The sequence below is a fragment of the Elaeis guineensis genome, chromosome 2, assembly GCF_000442705.2.
Source record: "Elaeis guineensis isolate ETL-2024a chromosome 2, EG11, whole genome shotgun sequence".
NCBI classification, from domain to species: Eukaryota; Viridiplantae; Streptophyta; class Magnoliopsida; order Arecales; family Arecaceae; genus Elaeis; species Elaeis guineensis.
Window position 1 is genome coordinate 78565629 of NC_025994.2, and position 22291 is coordinate 78587919.

Sequence of the window (22291 nt, forward strand, 5' to 3'; positions counted from 1 at the left end):
TCTGAACTTGAGCTTGTTGTCGAACTTCTGGGAGTAAATCTAGGTCGGCTCTCCGATATTTAGAATTACTCGACTTATTATACTATTCGATTCTCACTGATGGCAATCCAATCTCAAGCGAGATTACTGCTTCTGTTCTGTAGGCCAAGTTGAATGGTGATTCTCCTGTTGGTATACGTAGAGTTGTCCAACATGCCCACAAGATCGGATATAATTCTTCCACCCTGAGATCTTTAGCTTCATTTAATCTGATCTTAAGACTATGTAGAATTATTCAATTTGTCACTTTCACTTTACTGTTAGATTGTGGATGGCCGACTGAAGTGAGCTTGTATGTAATATGAAATTTCGCACAAAACTTTTTGAAGTTCTGATTGTCAAATTATCGATCATTGTCTGTGATAATAATATGTGATAAATCGAATCTATGTATGATTGATTTTTGGATGAAATCTTTCATCTTACTTTTAGTGATTTGTACCAAGGATTCAGCTTCCATCCATTTGGTGAAGTAATCTATGGCAACTACTATGAATTTTTTTTGACCAAACATTAAGAGCAATAGATCGAGTATGTCAATTCTCCATTGTACAAAAGGTTATGGTACAATAATTGATGTCAGCTAGCTGACCGATTGATATTGTATGTTAGCATACTTCTGACATAGTTCATATTTTCGAACAAGTTCAGCTACATCTTTCTTCATGATGGACCAATAATATCCTTGTCGTAAGACTTTATAAGCCAATGATTTACCCCCCAAGTGATTTTTATAAATCCCTTCATAAACTTTTCGGAGTGCATAATCGGTCATCGTTCTAAGGATGGAGAAGGAGACCGTCGTGGAGGATGGCGGCTGTGCTTGGATGGCACTGAATGCACCATCGATTCCTCTACCAGTGGTTGCTGCTGCTACTACTATGTTTGTTGTTGTTGGAGGCTATGTACGGCCTCCGTCAATATTTTTATTTACTGTATTAAAACAGTAACTTGAACATCCGTAGTAACTACAGGGCGGGAAGAGCAGGGCTCTACCATTGGAGGTGGAGGAGGGTGATCTTTCTTTTGGGAAGATTATCTTGCAGATCCTGTGGAGTTATTTTGAGCTCTGATTTTTGTCATGATTTCTTGTTATCTCTTCCTACATGGTGCGTCAATCTATTACGGTCAATCCCCTATTACGCCCATTGTCGAAAAAGAACACCTACAAAAGAAATCTATGCTGATCGAAATTATATCTGGCGGAGACTCTCCGATACTTAAGTCAGTGGGAAGTAGTGAACAACAGATAAAATTTTCAAAGAGATAGAGTATTAGCCTAGAAGTATCTTACTAATGCTGTTCATTTACCTCCTTTTTATAGATGAGTTGTTGGTAACTATTTGTAACGATTAGACATGTGGGTTCTATTTATTTCGACACTATGTGATCGTGGGATGGACGGTTATATCTACTATTGATTATGATATGTGGTCATTATGTATTTTCTGCACTGATGGTTTTTGGTATACCGACTCTATGTCGGTAGTCTGAGTGTGTCGACTATATGTCGGCAATTGTAGAAATCCGAATGACCATCGATCGATAATTCTGATATACAGATGATCATCGGTCATGAAGTCGGTTAAGTCGCCATGGTTGAATAATATTGTCAGAAAAATTAAGAATAGCCGATTGTTGATCAGCTTACTGATTGATAGTCGGTGGTCTGTGTCTATCAGATCGATTGAAAGTCGGATGATGTGCTGTAATTGAGGCGGAACTCGTTCTGGGATGCAGCTTTGATGGTTTATCATCCATAATCAATAGATATCCGATCGGCTGATTATGAATTGGAGAAGCAGACTGAATTATCCTAACAGATATAATTTCTTTTGTTAGCTGATATTGAACTTGTGACAGCTGATAAAAAGATTAGTAGTGCCCATTGGACCAATCTCTTTATGCCACATGCATGGTTTAGATTTTTTTTAAATTTTAATTATTTTTATTGTTCTTTTTACCATGTCCGGATCTTGCAGCACTCCTCAAATTTGTTTGGGTCCAAACAAATAAAACATCGGTTAAGTCCAATACGTAGCAGCTCAGCCTTATTTGGGTAAGCATTCTCGTGCAAAGCCACTTGGTCTCGGTGCATTTAGGTCAGATGGCATAGTGTATTGAGATGAACACCGTGCAACCTAGGCATTGACTCTCGAGATGTTGAGTTATTCGGATCCGTGGTAGATCATCCATCTCCCATATGCAACTGCGGGAATGAAAAAGCAGCATTATCTCAAGTTTGGCTTAGAGTTGAAACGCAATCCATGCCGCAGTATAAAAATCATACTCTCATGCATGCAATGAAGGGTTTCCTATTGATGACTGAACTCCAATCTCAATGTCTGTTGCACATTACAATCTCTAGTACAAAAAAGACTGACATCCATTCATCAAGTACAATGCTCTCTTTGTACTGAAAATATAAATTGTGCAGTGCATCCAAACTGTGCTTATTGAAGCCCACACTTGATTCAAGTTTTAGGCTTGGGTCATAGATGATCTAGGGCAGCAGATTCTCTACAATCCAAATTGTAGAAAATTACCGTAGAAATATGCGTCAGGCTTGACATGTTTCAATTAGATGTTAGTGATAGTGTCTTATTTAATTCAATTCATTCAGCTGGTCTAATTCAATCCCAACCATCAATTTTCTGGAGTTTACATAATCAAGGTCCATGATAAGGTTAGACAAACAAAGTTGCACGTATAACAAAACTAGCTCTCAATATGCCACTTGGTTTTTCTATCTGTCTTCTTTTTTTTTTCTCTGAAAAAACAATGCATTAGGCCAAATATATCTTATGTTGAACCTAGTCAAAATTCTTGATGAGTTTGAAGAACCATGAAATTTTTTATTTAAACAAATGTCTAGACCTTGACTCATATGCTATATATAAAATTTCCATCAAACTTGGTATGCGAGGGGTTAGTAGATTGTATGTATTACACATCTTGGTGTTTTGAGGAATGAGGCATAAGCATCATCAATATTGCCCTGCAAGTATGATTAATTCACATTATTCTTTCTTTTGTTTGTGAAGCAATTCATGTTGTTTTTCATTATCATAAACAAGAGTTTGTGCTTATACCCCTCAAAAAAAAGCAATGTAGATTTGTGCATTAGAAACATAAGTAATTTCTCTGTAATTAAAGATAAACTAATATAACTGGTGGTTTGATAACTCACCCTATCTAGATCAAATGATAATAATTCTCCGGTCACCTTGCAACGAGATGTTGCACATACTCTAGCTACATTAACCCTAGTATTGCAAATATATTTGTGATAAAGTATGCCCCCACCATGCAGTATCTAGACAAGCATGTATACCGTAAAAGGAAGCTTCTTGAAATCCCATAGCAAAACAAAGCAGATTAATGAAATTGGCTAGTTAGAATAGCAGTTTTTGCTCCAGTACACTAATTGCCTCAAAGAGAAATTCTTTGTGCACTGTGGGCGGTGCAGAACGTGTGCACCACCTGCGGTGATTGGCTCACATGCAGAACTGGAGCACGGCATATGAAAAAAATTATGAAAAAAATGAAAAGTAAAGAGAGAAGAAAAATCATACTAATACAGTAATTAACGTAGTTCGACAGTATGCCTACTCTACGAGCGAGGACAGAGCAAAGGAATTTCATTATAATAAAATGGAGTACAAAAAATAATAGTTATCTCTCAAATCCAAAATATCAATACACTCAAATCTCACACAAAAGAGAAGCTCTCAAATCTAAAACTCTCACTCTCTTGCTTTCTTGTAGATGATGGCTTGCAGATGTTGGTGTAGAATGAGAATATATATAATAAGGAAAAAAAAATCAGAAGAGAATATTCAAAAAATAGTACTATCGGTTATGATCGATTCTCTTGATAATTTTTTTTAATTGTCAAAATCGTACTGCTGGTTATGACTGATTCTCTTGACAGATTTTTTTAATTGCTGAGATCATAGTTGACCCTTGATTATTGAAAGTTTGAATTGATTCTATCATTTCTTTCTTTTTTGACTTGATTTTATAAGATCAATATGATTTGGATTATTCTATCAGATTGATATCATGACAAATATACCATACGATAAAATAGAAAACTTAGCTCATAAGTTTAGAGCCACATAACAAATCTCTATCTTGGCTTAAAATTAGATCAAGCTACTCCAAATATAGTAGAAATCTTCTCCATCTTGTCCACTACTTTCTAAAAAGAAAGAAAAAAAAACTCAAATACTGCAAACACTAACCAAATCCAAGTAATGCTTGAACTTGACAATTGAAAGAGACTTTGTTAATATATCATTTGGATTATCTGCAGTATCAATCTTAGTCATAGTAACATCATCCTGTGAAATAATATCACGAATAAAGTGATACCTCACGTCAATATGCTTTGTCCTCTTATGAAATATTTGATCTCTAGTCAGATGATAGCGTTCTGACTATCACAATGAACAACAGTCACATCATGTACCAAACTAAGTTCACAAAACAAACATCTCAACCAAATAGCTTCTTTAATAGCTTTTATCACTGCAATGTATTCAGCCTCTGTTGTCGATAAAGCAACAATAGGCTGTAAAGAAGCTTTTCAACTAATAGTACATCCACCAAGGGCAAATATATAACCTGTAATGGATCTCCTCCTATCAAGATCTCCTATAAAATCAGAATCAACAAAACCAACCATATTGCTGCCATGTCTTCCGAACTCTAAGTAAATATCAGAAGTACCTCGCAAATATCTAAATATCCATTTACTGCTTGCTAATGCTCTTTACCAGGATTAGACATATACCTGCTAACAACACTGACTGCATGTGAAATATCTGAATGAGTACAAACCATGACATACATAAGACTACCAACAGCACTAGAGTAACGAATGCCATGCATTTGATCTTTCTCATTATCTGATCGAGGAGGTAAACTAGTTGAAAGCCTAAAGTGGGCAGCAAGTGGAGTATTAACCGGTTTGGCATCCTTCATATTGAAATGCTCCAATATTTTCTCGATATACTTTTTTTGAGTTAAATGAAGCAATCCTGCCTTTTGATCTCGCTGAATCTCCATACCAAGAAATTTTCTGGTTGCTCTCAAATCTTTCATCTCAAACTCACTACTAAGCTGTGATTTTAATCTGTCAATCTCAGACATATTCTTAGCAGCAATAAGCATATCATCTACATACAATAGTAAATAAATAAAAGATCCATCAACAAGCTCTTTAAAGTACATACAATTATTGTATTTGCTTTTGAAATAACCACAACCTACCATAAAAGAATCAAATCACTTATACTATTGTCGAGAAAACTGTTTTTATCCGTATAGCGATTTCTTGAGCAAGCATATATGATCCTCCATGCCTTTAATAACAAAAACTTCAGGTTGATGCATGTAAATGGTTTCTTCAAGTTTTTCATGTAAAAATGCTATCTTAACATCAAGTTGCTTTAACTTCAAATTATGCATGGCAACTAAGGAGAGAAACACATGAATAGAGCTATGCTTGACTACTGAAGAGAAGACATTATTAAAATCAATACCAGCAACCTAACTGTAGCCTTTAGCTACCAAACGTGCTTTATATCTAGCATCTTCTACTCCTGGGATGCTTTCTTTTTTCTTGAAAATCCACTCGTAACCGACAATCTTCTTTTCTTCAGGTAGTTTAACCAAGTCCCATGTATTCTTCTTATACAGAGACTCAATCTTTTCATGCATGGCCACTAACCACTTAGCAGAATCAATATCAGAAATTGCTTTTGAATATGTAGAGGGCTCGCAAGTATCACCTGTCTCTTGAGCTACAGACAAAGCATAAGCAACAAAATCAACATGACTAGACTGTGCAACATAGCTATACTTGACAGGTGGCTTTATCTCCCTCTTTTGTCTATGCTTGACAATACAGTAAGGCTCATCTTGTTGTGAAGTTTGCTCTGAATTAACTTCGAGTATCTGTTCTGAATGAAACTCAAGGGTAAAATCCTGCAAAGGATTAGAATCAACTGCTCCTAGCTCCACTTGTTTGATGTTACCTTTAATCTGTGTAAATTCAGAGCTAATAGTATTTTTCTGTCTAGAATTAATCATAGCTTATTCATCAAAACTAACATCTCTACTAATGATAAATTTTGATGATTTGGGATCAGAACATCATAATCTAAACCCTTTCACCCCAGATGCATAGCCAAGAAAAATATATTTTTTAGCTCTAGGCTCTAGCTTTTTTTCATTAACATGAGCATATGCAGGACAACCAAACACTCTCAAATTAGAATAATTAGGAGGATTACTGGACCATATCTCTTTAGGAGTCATGAACTCGATAGCTGAAGCAGGAGATCTATTCACCAAATAACATGTAGTGGAGGCTGCTTCTGCCCAAAACTGCCTAGACAAGCCAGCATTCAAAAATATGCATCGTACTTTCTTCAATAAAATTCTATTCATATGCTTAGGTACCTCATTCTGCTATGGTGTGTGCCTCATAGTCTTGTATCTAATAATACCTTCATTCTTACAGTATTCATCAAATTCAGAAGAATAGAATTCTAGCCCATTATCAGTTTTGAGTCGCTTAATCTTCTTACCAGTCTGCTTCTCTATCATCTCCTTCCACTGCTTGAAGTTCTTGAATACTTCATCCTTGTGCTTTAGTATAAATACCCAAGTCTTTATGGAGTAATCATCAATAAAAGTCAGTATATACTGAGCACCACCTATGGAAGGAACATGTGAAGGCCCCAAGAGGTCAGAATGAATATAGTCTAAAGTAGCATTTGTTCTGTGAACTCCTACACTGAAGCTAACTCTCTTTTACTTTTCAAGAACACAATACTCACAGAAATCCATCTTTCCTACACTTTGACCACAAAGAAGATCTCTCTTACTTAAAAGGAGTAGTCCTCTCTCACCCATATGATCAAGTCTCATGTGCCATAGCTTGGTAAGCTCTGAGTCAGACATGGAAGATGTAGAAACTGCAACTAAACCTATAACAGTAGCACTCTGGAAGACATATAAATTTGAAAACAGTCTCTTTGCTTTCATAGCAACCAAGGCACCTCTACTGACCTTCATGACTCAACCTTTAGATGAATACTTGTACTCTTTAGCATCAAGAGTACCTAAAGAAATTAATTTTTTTTCATCTCAGGGACATGTCGAACATCTGTCAAAGTCCTCACTACACCATCATGCATCCTAATTCGAACGGTTCCTATCCATATAATTTTACAAACTGCATTATTGCCCATTAGGATAACTCCACTGCTCACAATCTTATAGATAGAGAATCAGTCCCTATTGGGACACATATAGAAAGAAGAAACCAAATCCATAAGCCAGTTATTTCTAAAATAAGCATCACTGGTTGCAGCAAGAATATAGTCCGCACCATCAGAATCTTCTCCCCCAACATTAGCTTCTACCTATTTTTCAATTTTTTTTTGATCCTGATCCTGTTTGTTATTCTATTCCTTATTTTTTAATTTATAACATTCATATTTAATATGCCCCTTTTTCTTACAGTAATGATAAGTCAAGTTTTTATTTCTTGATTTAGATCTATGCTTCTGGCTACTATTACCTGAACCTCTATCATTAGACCTTTCCCTAGCAACTAAAGCATCACCTTGTCCTTCGGTAATACTCCCAGCCATATACTTTTCAAGTAGCTTCTTAGACAATAATGTAGTTTTAACATTTTCTAAGGATATAGTTTCTCTACTAAAAAGAAAGGTTTCTCTAAAATACTTATAAGAGGGAGGTAAAGAACACAATAATAATAGGACCTCATCTTCCTCTTCAATTTTAACATCAATAGACTTTAAATCTGTAATAATGGAATTAAATTCATCAACATTAATTTTCATGGGTGTACCTTCAGCCATGCATAGTATCTATAAATGGTGCTTCAAATATAATTTGTTGGTAAGAGACTTTGTCATGTACAAAGATTTTAATTTCAACCACAAGCTAGTAGCTGTCTTCTCTAAAAGCACCTCTCACAAAACTCCATCAAACAGACACAAGTGGATCACTGTCAAAGCTTTATCATCCATCTCCTCTTTCTGCTCTTCTGTCAAATTATTGGGCATCTTCTCTTTTCCTAGCAGTGCCTTTTTTAAGCCCTTCTGTGTTAGGACTGCACGCATCTTAATTTGTCATAAATTAAAACTACTAGTACCATCAAACTTCTTAATATCAAATGATGAAGAAGCCATAGCGATTGATCTTATAAAACTGGCTCTGATACCAGTTTATTATGAAAGATATGAGAAGTAAATAGAGAAGAAAAATCATACTGACACAGTAATTTACGTAGTTCGGTAGTGTGCCTACTTCACAGGTGAGGACAGAGCAAAAGAATTTCACTATAATAAAATGGAGTACAAAAAATAATAGTTATTTCTCAAATCCAAAATCCTAATACATCCAAATCTCACACAAAAGAAAAGCTCTCACTCTCTTATTTTCTTACAGATGATGGTGTAGAATGGAAATATATATAATAAAAAAAAATTAAAAAAAAATATTTAAAAAATAGTACTGTCGGTTATGATCGATGTTCTTGACAGATTTCTTTAATTACCAAAATCGTACTGATGATTATGACTGATTCTCTTTCTTAATTGCTGAGATCATAGTTGACCCTTGATTATTGAAATCTTGGATTAATTCTATCATTTCTTTCTTTTTTGACTTGATTCTATAATATCAATATGATTTGGATTATTCTGTCAAATTGATACCATGACAAATATACTATACGATAAAATAGGAAACTTAGCTCATAATTTTAGAGTCATATAATAAATTTTTTTTTTTTTTCATGTGAGCCAATCATCGTGGATGGTGCATATAATTTTGCACCATCCGCGGTGCACAAAGAATTTTTCTTGCCTGAAAAGGCCTTAAGATATGTTTTTTAAGACATATCTTGAGAGAGTGGAATTACGGATTAGAGTTGTAGTTCAATACAATCACAATGATTCATTGGATAGAGATAAGAGGGACGAAGGAAATCCAACACGCTCCATGTATCATGATTAATTGAGACAAAAATTGCTACTATCCTGCGAAACCCTAAAATGGATTTTAAGGCAGGTTGTGCAGCGTCCATGGGCTTAGGAAAGCTAGCTATTTTGGCTAGTCACATGGATCAACCCATAATCCTATAAAATGTACCCAATTTGATCCTTCCCATTTAACAAACACTGAAGCAGATGAATATGCATCCTCAATGAAGCACAGTTATGCATGCTTTTGAGAAAAAAAGGAAACAATTAAAACCAACCTGCCTCCTATTTCTCGCTAGCATTTATGAGATCCCCAACATGACATCCACTCAATTCCATGACCCTTTTGGCCCCTCGAGTTGCCACAGCCTCATAGAAACTTCAATTATGCGACATCCGTATCTGAAGTTATAATAATCCCTTCCAATTAATCACCACCGCAATAATATCGCGGGCGATCTGCCAGATATCATCAAAGGTCGTTCGAACCGTTTTGAGATATCCTCGGCTTCATCCAACGGCTAAGATTATTTTGAAATACATGCGTCCCCTCTAGAAAACTAGCCGTTACGAGGAGCCACCAAGCCTAACGTTCGAATTTCTCCCCCTTCAAACCCTAATGTCCACTCTTCCTTCCTATAAAATTACAAAGTATTTAGATCCGTCTTAAGATCATAATCAGTCTAAAAATCCTTCTTCGTGGAGTCATTTCTTCCGTGTCGAACGTCTTTGAGATCAAATTTTGGGTTTGGAGACGCCAGAATGACGACTCCTGTGAAGAAACCTCGTGGCCGGCGACCTCAGACCTCGGAAAATTGGAAGTTCCCTGAGAATTCTGACGCCAGTGTTCTCTGCTCCACTCCTTCTCGGAAGCCCGTGACATCGACCCCAACCTCGGAAGCACGCAAGTTTTCGGAGAATTGTGATCCCAATCTTCCTGTTTCCACTCCTCGGAAAGTCATGAAGTCGCCCGCAACGAAGCCGCTGAATTCAAAGAAGAAGCCGAACCCCCAAACCCCCGGTCGGACCTTGTCGTCTGCTTCCCCGGCCCAAGATAGGAAACCTGTCAATGCCAAGAAGAACTCAATTAAGGGGGGGAAGGATTTGGAGCCCAAGAAGGGTTGTCGAGTACTCTGTGAGTCTCCCTGTGCACCTGAAGAAGTGTTCATCGCAAAAGATCATATGATCAGAGCTGGTGTGGTCGTAGAGGCATCCCCAGTTGAAGATGATGGGTCTAAAAAAGTCATACAGAAGAAGAATTGGGTTACTGAGAGCAAGGAGCCGTTGGCGGGAAGCAGGCGTTCAGTCGTGGAAGATTTAGGTGGTCAGGATTCGAGAGGTAGTTCAAAGGTGAGGAAGATAAGGAGTACGATTCTTGAAGAAGCCATGAGCACCATGCCAGAGCCTGGGGCTGGGCGGGTGATGTATTTGGTAAAGACGTTCGAGAGGCTTCTCTCCATCTCGAAGGACACAGAAGGCAGAGAAAAAATAGAGAACAAGAAGACGGTGATGAATTGGGCGTTGCCAGGCTTGCAGCAACCTCCAAAGGCCAAGGAAACTGAGGTTTCCTCTTCCCCTGTGTCCTCTTCATCAGAGTTCATCCCTGGAAGGGGCTTTGAAACAGACTGCAGCGACCACTCTTCAGTGGACAGCAATGATGATAGGTCAGTTATGCGCTCAACAATCTTCTAATACCTTGAAATATCTCCATTCTCTTACATTTTTGTCAGTTATTGTTGTGTTCAAGAAAGCTGCTGTCTCTATCCTTGTGTAGATTGAGCTGGGGGAGCAGTTCATCAGATGATGGACGAAGGAGTAGACGAAATGTATGACTGTTCATGTTTCTTTTTCGTTGTTATGTTCATTCTTTCCTCTTTAATATCTTGTCTGATAGTAATTAGTGAAGCTTGCTTTAGTTTTATTTTGATGATATTTGCTAGCTTGGGCTCTATTATATTTGACACTGCAAGATATTTCTGCATGGTAGAGCACTGGTTCTTCAGGAAGGAGCTGGAATAAGAAGCTGAAAGTGACAAGCCAGCAGCCATTCAAGTTGAGGACTGAGGTATTGATATATGCATCATTGATCTCTATTTTTCCGTTTAAGAGGATAGAACCCAATGGAGTTAGAACTAACAGAGGCACAGACCCTCTTTTGTCAATGAATTGCAATTTTAGATAGCCAATGAGATCTACAAATTACCCTGCAAGTAAATTTTTACATGAAACTGTGAAGATGCGTATTTCTCAGGACTAGAACTGTTTTTATTTATTTATTTATTTATTTAATAATAGTGAAATCTAGAGGTTGAGAATCATTGATTTTAAATTTGGGACTCGGCCATAACTGTGCATATCAGGCAGAAATTCCAAATGATACGTAAGATATAATTAGACATGACCAGATACAATGCAATCACCTTGCAGCATTAAACTTAGCAAGCTTTGTTCAGAGTCCCTCAGGGAGAATGCTGGCATTTCCAAAGGATTTCCATGTGGCTGATGGAAATTCTTACTGAGGTTGAGATTGCATTAACAGTGTTTTAAGAATGTACCCGTGCAGTGTAAATAGATAGTTAGAAATTGATCACAACCATGTTAGTTTGGTATGGCCATCTCCTTACTGTAGACGATGCCATAGATCTTTTCATCACATGAGGAAGCTCTGAAGTAGATATGAAGATTCAGCACTCTCTAGGAGTCATCTAACACTTAGATTAACAATATAATCTTTAAAGTAGCCATCGATTCATAGTTTGTTACGCTACAGTTAGAGCTTGAGAAAAGGATATATCAAGGAGAGGAAGAAATTGAAGGAAGCAATTTAGTCAAACAGAAATGAACAGAAGATTTTACTCAAGGCATTTTCTGAACAGTATTTTTTATTTAGTGGTGTTCTCTTGGGTGATTTCCTCTGATATTCTTGCGAATTAAATTCCTTAATAAATGATGAAATGAATGAAAGATGATTTATTATGTCGCATTTGTTACATCAACAGAAGAGGTTGGTTTCTAGATACATTACCTGCTTCATGATGAATTTATCAGCATCTCAGACCAAGGATTCAGGGCAGTTTGGAGTGAACTTGTAGGGGGTGAAAGTGGGTTGGGGGGGGTGTTGGACGAGGGGAGTAGTGGTGAGTGGTGATTTGGGGGGTGGGGTGGTCTGCGCCATGGTGTTTAGATATATAGGCACAATTTACCACTTTGCACATAATTGCTCCAATTTTATCATAACCCACTTTGATGTACCTGTCATATATTCATCTCATATGCCTACACTGTCTTTGTTGCAAAGCACTCTTATAAATGCAACAGTTAGGCTGGACAAAAATGTGTTAATAGCTCCACTGTTAGATTCACTCTGCCAGTAAGAAGTATGCAGAGATGCTATATTACTATTACCATCTACCTTATCAAGATAGCTACTTGGTATAGTACGTATGGATATGCCATTTTGTTTTGTTGAAGACAGATGACCTTATTTTTTATTTGGCTAATATCATTTACAAGCTCCTTGTTCTCTTATTTTAGGGTCCTTTCTTGATCAAATTCTTATCATCAATGAATATCTAATAGATTTTGTACTGATTGATGACTTAGTTGCTATTCAACGAATTTAATCATATTTTATTTATTTTTTTTATAGCAAAGAGGAAGGCTCAAAGAAGAGCATTTCCTAAAGAAACTGAAGGAAATGCTTTTGGAGGAGGAGAAACAGCGCATACCAATTGCTCAAGGACTCCCATGGACCACAGATGAACCTGAGGTGTCTCCTTACATATTTTGAGATAATTGATCGCATATCCTAAAACCCAAAAATGTTTTCTTTTTTTTTTAAAAAAAAAAAAAAAAACATGTTGCATGATTGTTGCTTTACTTATCATCCTCTTCTTTCTTATCTCAGAAGCTACATTCTATGCATTAGATCATTTCCTTTGTCATGTGATGTTCTTTCATTCAGGCAAATTATAAGTTTGAAAACCGGTCTAATGACATGGGCTTGTGCACCGCTGGAATGGATTGTAACATTTCATTTTTATGCAATCATCTTAGAAAGTTGAGCATTTTTGTGCTTGAGGATGAGTTAGTTGCTGTTGAACTAAATCACTGAGGTAGGTTGGTTTATCAGTAATGTATGTAATATTACTCAATACGTCCAAAACCTCTCATTACTAATATACACGCACAAGAATATACAAGAAATACGACATATGCTAGCCTCCTAGCAGATCCATGCATCCATTGTAACTGCACCATAAGATTATAAGCAATCATCAAGTATTTTTTAAGTTCTGAAATTGTGAAGTCCATCATCTTATTCTTTTTGTTGCTGAGTATTATCTGGACATTATTTGGTCACAAAAGAAGATGACACAAAAGAAGCATGGCATTTGGGAAAGATGAAACAAAAGCAATATTTTCTTCCACAATACTCATTGTGGCTTGACAGGGTTGGTGTTGTTATGAATGCTATGTGATGATATACTGTGTTGATATAAGTAAAATATTCTCATAGTTTGACACGACTAGGTGGTGTTTGTCTGAACCATGTAATTATAGCAACCAAAATGGCAAGAGGGACTGTGACCTATCTATCAGAACGTGTGTTTCTCATTCATGTGAGTGTGGAAACCGCAGAGATACCCAAAGTAAACCAGTCAATGAGTCTAACTGGGACATTTTTTTTTTCTATTTTTTATTTTTGTGAGAACGATGACAGATAAGTGATCCTTCAATACGTAATTCCACACAACATTTTTACTCAGCTTTTTCTTTTTTTGTTTCATGCCAAAGGACACTTAAGATGTTCATGAGAAATTTCTTGAAAATTCCAGGAAACATTCCTTGATTTGTTCATCTGCAACTGATCAAACAATTTGTTCTTTTTGCAATCAAACAATAAATCAGGATAACTTTGCATTCTTTATAGGTCTCTATTTGATTGTAACATCTACTTTTTTTCTTTCCATTACTTTCAATCATTAGCGTTCTGTATACAGGGATAAATTTTTAATACTGTACCTGATCTTAGTCTTTGATCCTATTTTCCTAGTGCTTACTGAAGGCTCCCATAAAGGAACCCACTGAGCCAATCGATCTCATTCTTCACAGCGATGTGCGCGCAGTAGAGCGTGCTGAGTTCGATCTTCAGGTAATTATGAAGTTCGTCAATGATGCTTGGTGATGCATTCTTTTTCGAAACTTTTTGTTAATGCTGCTATACCTGAAACCAATTTGCCAGATTGCTGAGCGTCTGAATTTTCTTGAGCAAATTAATGTGGAGAAGGAAAGGCAGCGAAAGGTATAAGATATACATAATGTCAGAATGCATTAGGTATATAGTAGATAATGTCAGACCCTTGGATTCATATGTCCTGTCTAGCTAACTCTTCTCCCTCACGAATGATGGTAAACCTGGTCTCGCAGTTGGAAGAAGAAGAGGAAATACGGAGACTCAGAAAAGAGCTCATACCGAGAGCTCAGCCCATGCCCTACTACGATCGGCCTTTCATCCCGAAAAGGTAAGTAGTTTATGCTGTTATACCGTACGTACAATCTATATATTTTGCTCACTCTGCCTACCTCTTGGAGGGCGAACCCTAGTCCAATTCCAGAAAAAGGCTGACTCTGACTTCACTAGACCATTCTGTTTGCATGATGAAGGTCAACAAAGCCCAAGACAGTCCCTAAGGAGCCAAAGTTTCACACTCGCCCTCTCAGATCATGGTAAGCCTAATTTTTTTTTTTCCACCTGAAGTCAAATCTTTGGGCAGAATGAAACACTAACTCCAATATTGACGTTATCTTTTACCAATGGTTTATAACTCCAACATTCGTACGCATGCTGCGCATATTATTTGATGGCCATCTATCCTATGATGGTGGCTATCCATGGATGTACCACACCCTGTGGTACATGGATGCACTGTAGAGGATGTATTGTGGGGAAAAAGAGTATTCTGTGACAAAGTCATACTAATTTTAGTCCATTATTAGTGAACTTAGTGCATATATATGCCTAACATCATCTTCTTGTTGACGAGTCAGTGTTTCAATGTCAGGGAAATGACTTGAAGAAATGTTAATATGTCAGACTTCCAAATGACTATTGGAAGGCTAGTTTCTGATGTTCAGACTGTCCGCGATCTCGTCATGGGAACGCTGTTCTCCTCAGAGGCATTATCTGTCATCAATTTCTTAACATTTGGCATGGTGTATTTGTTTGAGTTATTGTTCATGCATTCCATTTCTCTCCGCTGGCACCCATGATGTCCTTGTGTTACCGGGGATGCTTTTTATGTTGGATTTGTCCTTCCAAATCTCTTACTATACTTTTCAGGTGGAAAGATTTTGTCCATATATGATGATGTTTGCAAAAGAGAGTTCATCCTTTCGTCTCTGTTAGGTTTTGTCAAAGTTTATTCCTATGATCAACAAATGGAGATGGAAGTAGCTATTCTCATGGAAAGTGAACTGTGAACAAATTATCCAAGAAGCAGGATCAAACTCTATGGAAGGAGATTTATGCTGCCACGGCCACCTATGGCAAAGTCTGGCATGCCGAAGATGGATTCGAGTAGTCTTTTTTAACAGCTTCTATGATGGATTAGAGAAGTATAGCCTTTTTCACCACCGGCTCAACATGGAGCTAAAAAAGCAAAACTTTGGTTAGGTGAATCCCCGTTCTCCACCCATGAATACTTGGTACAATCATAGATCCATGGTCCGACACGCGTCTTGGACTATTTGGACCACTTGATCAGCTTCAATTGCACGTCCTGTCCTCAGATGGGACGTACCTAATGATATAATTTACTCTATTTTCTCAGTCTGGTGCCTCCTGGAGATGGCTTACCCGCCGATCTCCAAACCGTGAACTTCTTTGGTCAATTAGCAAAGATACATGCTGGAGTATGTAGACCCTCTTTTCCATGGCTTGCAATATCCAAAAAGAACCGTTTCTAAAGAGAGGTTATAAAAGAATATTGACAGACAACGGTTTGCTATACTTTAACGCTTTAGTGTTTTCATGCGGTATTGTGTGTGTCTCTATATATATACACACACACATATATGTATGTATGTATGTATGCATGTATGTATTTTGTCTTCTCAATCCATATTTTTTGTGGGTATGGAATGGTTAGAGTCATAGCAAAACCTTACAAATCTTCTTCTACTTCTTCAATTTTTTTTGTTTTTTTTTTGGGCGGGGGAGGGGGGGAGGGGAGCGGGGTGGGGCAGGGAAGTAAATCCTTACAATCAACTATATTTTAGCTTTTGCAACTATTATGATGGTTACCGTTAGTACCCTGGATCGACGTGCCAATCATAGGATGTCTCGAGTCTTCAAGCTATTATCGGAACTGCTGACTTAAGAGCAGGATCATATATAGCACAGAGCAGCTTGCATCTGGTCTGTCATATGGTCTGCTCGACGTACTTCGTTATCTCGGCAGGCCAATACCTTAGCGCGTGGGCTGTCTATATTTTCACAGCTGACTTACTTCATGATGTATGCGACAGCTGTCCACTTTGAGTGAATGGACTCAGGCATAACCGACCCTTCTGATCTCACGAGAGTGATTGAGGGCTGAATTATCTCGCCCGTAATGGCATGTTTAACGGTTCTACAATCTCAAAATTGCATGACCTCATAGCTGTTCGACCAGCTGTTCGACAGCCTTCTATATAAGCAATCAAAACCCCAAGGATCAATGTATGTCAATCAATCCCTCTCAGAGAACTCGTTGCTGTTTTTGTTGTTCTTTGAATTTGATTTGAGTATCAGAGGATTCTCATCGAAGCAAAAATCTTCGATTTAGACTTGTTTTGTAGGTCACTCCAGCACCAACATCTCTGTGTGAGGCTTGATCGCCTTCTCTCCGACCTCAACCAAATCGAACAGCAACAGATAAAGGAAGGGGGTAATCTTCATTATGCCTCTGAAGCGAATATCGTCTCGACTCTCTAATGCCGCCACCTCTCATCAGATGGAGAGCAAAGCCAACAGCCGGGCGTAGCAACCGGTGATTGAGACTCTCCCGCCAGCCCAGCCGGCGCTGGTCACAGTGGATCAATTCAGCTTACTCTTTCAGTAGGTTCAAAACTTGACGGCCGCCGTTCAAATGGTCCAGACTATTCTGGCACCTCCCTTAACGCACCGCAACCTGCTCAAGCTGCCCCTGCACCTCCTTCAGTGATGCAACCGATGGCCCCCTCGACGGCACCATCAGTGCCTCCCACGGTGATGCCCCTACCAAATTTGGTTCCACACTTGGCTCCTCAGCCGCCACCATAGTCAGAGCTGCACGTGCCTCCTCAAAGTCCGAAGAGGAGATACATTTATCAGAGCCATTAATCGGCCAGACGGAGATCTCCCAGTTTGTGATCAGGGTATGATTCAACCCCCGATCGCCATTCTCCGTAGTATTTCGAGGCCTACACTATTCGAGATCTCGATATCGAAAGGTGGTTCCAGACTCTTGGCAAACAAATGAAAAAAAAAATTAAAAATGCATTCAATAACAATCACTCCTCTTTGCAATCCTAAAAGGGGTTGTGAGCCACCCTTCATCCTGAGGATAGTGTAGGAGCCACTCCTTTGACACTTCAAGCTGCCTCAGCTAGAAGTCTATGACGGGACCGTCGATCTTGTCGACCACTTAAAAACCTTCGAGGCAGCCATGCTCCTCTAAGGAGCATCTGATGCGATCCTCTGTCGAGTATTCCCTCCGACTCTCAAAAGGATGGTTTGATAGTGGTACTTCAGTTTGAAGCCGACTTCCATCCACTCCTTCGAAGATCTATGCTGGTCCTTCATCGGTCACTTTATCAGCAGCCGACGGCATGCAGCAGAAGCGGTCTGACTACCTCCATACCATCAAGCAGAAAGAGGGTGAGTCAATCCATGCTTTCATCAACCATTTCAATGCAGTGACTTTGGAAGTCTGAGATCTAGATCAGTCGATCGCGATGGCCATGATAATGGGCGGCCTGCTGAAGAATGACTTGAAGAAGTTATTAACCAAGTCTTATCCCCAAATTTTTTTTGGATATGCTTGTCCATGCGGAGAAGTATGCATGCACAGAGGAGGCCTTTGCAGGAGAGACCCCTGCTAGTTCTATTACGACAGGATAAAATAAGGAGCACTCCCTAAGATAGGAGGAGGGAAACCGTTAGCACTCCCAATTCTCATTCCAGCGGTGGAAAAACGAAGGTCGAAACCATCGATCTCGAAGTCCTAAGAGAAGGGATCGACGACCCTCACACCCTAGACATTATAATAATATTTTCATGGGGGAGGTGTTAATGAAAATCTGGATCGAGCTACCTGAACCTCCTCAGATGCGGATGAAGCCAGAGCACCGCTGCAATCTAAATAAATATTACCTCTATCATCATGACCACGGTTACGATACTAAAGATTGCCTGCAGCTCTGTGATGAGATTAAGAGGCTCGTCGGACAGGGGAGATTGAATCACTTCATCCGAGGGAGAGTACCTCCATGATGGCCTCCTCCAGGAGCTCAGTGGCCACCTCCTCTACCTCAGTAACCATTTTCTTTATCTCAGTCACAGCCAACACCAGTGCAGCCGGCGAGACAGGAAGCAGGGGGACCAGCGGCAGTTAAAGACCGACCCATCCAAGGTGAAATCCATATGATAACTGAAGGGTCATCTGAATCGGCAGAGCCTCCAGAGGCAAAGAGGTTGAGACTTGAAAATGAGGGTGTGGATGCGATTGTCTTCATCGAGTGAGATGCTGAGGGTGTACTTGCCCCGCACAATGATGCGGTGGTTGTAACGGCAAATATTGTCGATTTTAATATGCATCATGTATTCATTGATAATGAATGTTCGATCGATATTTTATATTTTTCTATATTTATCAAATGGGGTTTACTCCAGACCAGCTAACTAGGTTTAACACTCTGATTCAGGATTTCTCCAGAAGTTTGGTGATTTCGAAGGAAATGATTAAGCTCCCTCTTACCGTGGGTACTGCACCAAAGTGGATGATGATCCAAGTCAACTTTTTGGTGGTCAAGTTCTCTTCAGTTTACAATGTAATCCTTGATCGTCCGAGCTTATGGACTCTTAAGGCCGTGGTGTCGAGCTACCACTTGATGGTGATGTTTCCAACCCTGAATGGAGTGGGATAGATCAGGGGCAATCAGGCCTTGGCTCGATAATATTTTGCTGCCAAACTTCAAGTAGAAGGCTAACCATCCCAGGCAAAAGCCCAATTCGAACTTTCTATTAGGTTGGATGCCCGAGACGATCTATCCGAGAAGCGAGCCTAGCCATCCAAAGACCTCCTGGAGATTTCACTGAGAAAAGAGAATCTCCAACAAACTGTGAAGATCGGCTTACACTTAGATGAGGTAACGAAGGATTGGCTAACTGCACTTTTATAGAAAAATACAGATCTCTTTGCCTGGTCAGCTATGGACATGACCTTCAGATGATGTCTCATCACTTGAAGATGGATCCAATATGCCATCCGGTTAAATAGAAGAAGCAAAGCTTTGCCCCAGAGCGCCAGAAGGCTATATCTGAGGAAGTGGATAAGTTGCTCAAAGCTGGCTTTATCAGAGAAGCAACGTACCTGGATTGGCTGGCGAATGTCGTCCTGGTCAAAAAGATGAACAAAAAGTGACGCATGTATATCGACTTCACCAATCTGAACAAGACCTGCCCAAAAGATAGCTATCCATTGCCTTATATAGACTAGATGGTGGATGCTACTTCCGGACATGACCTCCTCAACCTTATGAATGTCTTTTTCAGCTATAACCAAATTCAGATGGCACCTAAAGACGAGGAGAAAATAGTCTTTGTTACTGATCGTGGGCTTTATTGTTACAGGATGATGCTTTTTGGCTTGAAAAATATCGGAGCTACCTATCAATGGTTGGTGGACATGATCTTTAAATATCAACTCGATTGTAATATGGAGGTATATGTAGATAATATATTGATCAAGAGTCATGCAATCTCAGACCACATTGCAGACCTCCAGGAGACCTTCAGCATCCTCCGTCGATTCCAGATGAGGCTGAACCCAGTGAAATGTGTCTTCGGACTTACCATCGAAAAGTTTCTGAGATTCATGATCTCACAAAGGGGCATCGAGATGAATTTCAAAAAAATCAGGATAATTCTTGAGATGATTCTATCGAAGACAGTTGGGGAGATGCAGCATCTCACTGGCAGGATCGTCTTGCTCAACTGCTTCGTCTCCAGATCGACTGAAAGGTATCTCCCAACTTTTTAGATCGACCGAGAGGTGTCTCTCATTTTTTTAGACCCTCAAGCAGCCAAAAGATTTTCAATAGACCATTGAATGTCAAAAAGCATTTGAGGAGTTAAAGCAATATCTCAGTTCTCCACCGCTACTCATAAAGTCTCAGTCTGGTGAGAAACTGCTACTTACCTCGCTGTCTCTCCAGTGGCGATCAGCACAGTTCTCATTCAGGAAGAAGGATGAATTTAGAGATCCATATATTACACCAGTAAAGTTCTTCATGATGTGGAGACCAGATACTCCAAACTGGAGAAATTGATTTTTGCACTAGTTGTCATGGAGAGGAAACTACGGCCTTATTTCCACTCACAGATCAATCGATCAAGATCGTTCTCCGTCGCTTGGATACCTCAAGGCAGATTGCAAAGTAGGTGCTATAACTTATCGAGCTGGACGTGCAGTACCATCCAAAGCCTGCTATCAAGGCCCAGGTGCTGGCGGACTTTATTCTTGAATGTATCATCCCGAATGGGCAGAGCTTATAAGATGGAGAAGGCTCAAGAGCTGGGGAGTGCTCAAAAGCTAGTGAAAACTCAAGGAGTGAGGAGGCAAACATAGGATCTGACCCTGAGGAGTTATGGATGCTGCATGTCGACGGCTCATTGAATGCTTTTGGAGCTGGGGCCGGATTGATCTTAATTAGTCCTGAAGATGATGTTGCAGGATACGCACTACACTTTAAATTTTTAGCCATCAATAATAGGGCAGAATATGAAGCTATGCTTGTCGGTCTTAAGATGGCGAAAGAAGTCGGAGTCCAGCACCTGAAGGTCTTCGATGACTTCCAACTGGTGATGGGGCACATAAAGGGCAGATATGAGGTATGAGAGGAGAATATGAAGAAGTACCTCTAGAAGGTAAAAGATTTAACCTCAGTCTTTCTGAGCTTTAACATTCAATAGATCCCCAGAGCAGAAAATGCTAAGACAAATGTGCTATCAAAGCTACCAGTCTCATTACTTGCTGATTTGGAGAACGGGATCTACTTCGAGGTGCTTGAAGCCTTGGCCTTAGATGAGCCTCTCGTCATCCAGCAAGTTGATGAAGAATCCTGCTGGATCGATTCCCTCTTTAAGTACCTTAGGTCAGGTGAGCTACCCACTGACCGTAAGGTCCGAAAGATAAGGAAACAAGCCACCCGCTATGTTTTGCACAATAACAAGCTATACAAGCGATTGTTCTCCCTGCCTCTCCTAAAATGTCTACACCCATTTGAGATGGATTATGCACTAGGAGAGGTCCACGAAGAAATCTGTGAAAGTCACTTGGGGGGTAGGTCCCTCTCATACAAAATCCTTCGACAGGGCTACTACTGGCCCACTATGCAGTAGGATGTAGGTGCCTTCGTCAGAAAATACGATCGATGCCAGTGGATCTCCAATATTCAGCATCAACCGACAGTACTTCTAACTTCCATCAGCGCCCCATGGCCATTCGCTCATGGGAGATGGATATCCTTGGTCCTTTTCCCCTAGTGTCTGATCAGCGTAAGTTTCTACTGGTGGCCGTCGACTATTTCATGAAATGGATCGAGATCGAGCCCCTGGCTCGTATATCTGAGGTGAAAGTCAAGAATTTTATTTAGAAATCAATCATCGCCATTATGGTCTTTCTCGAGTATTGATCACAGATAGCGACAGGTAGTTTAGTAGTTCCTGACTTCGTGAATTCTGCAAAGAATATAGAATAAATCACTATTTTACCTTGGTGGGCCATCTACAGGTGAATGGAGAGATAGAGGTGATCAATAGAACTCTCCTGTAGGGTTTGAAGGCCATAATAGATCAAACTGGAGGGGTCCTGGGTAGACGAGCTTCATCATGTACTCTGGACCTATCGAACTACTCAGAGGCTTCCAATGGGTGAGACTCTTTTGAACCTTGCATTCGGCATCGAAGCAGTCATCCC

At 39.4% G+C, this 22291-nt stretch overlaps 1 protein-coding gene across 1 annotated transcript; it reads left to right on the forward strand.

Annotated features, from left to right (window-relative positions):
* The first annotated feature begins 9679 nt into the window (after positions 1–9679).
* On the forward strand, positions 9680–16097 carry LOC105058173 (microtubule-destabilizing protein 60). Its single transcript, XM_019850453.3, has 9 exons — positions 9680–10732; positions 10843–10894; positions 11056–11133; positions 12718–12837; positions 14125–14223; positions 14314–14373; positions 14499–14593; positions 14736–14798; positions 15134–16097. Exons 1-9 carry the CDS (start codon positions 9831–9833, stop codon positions 15144–15146), a joined length of 1482 nt encoding a protein of 493 aa, XP_019706012.1. The 5' UTR covers positions 9680–9830; the 3' UTR covers positions 15147–16097.
* The last annotated feature ends 6194 nt before the right edge of the window (positions 16098–22291 follow it).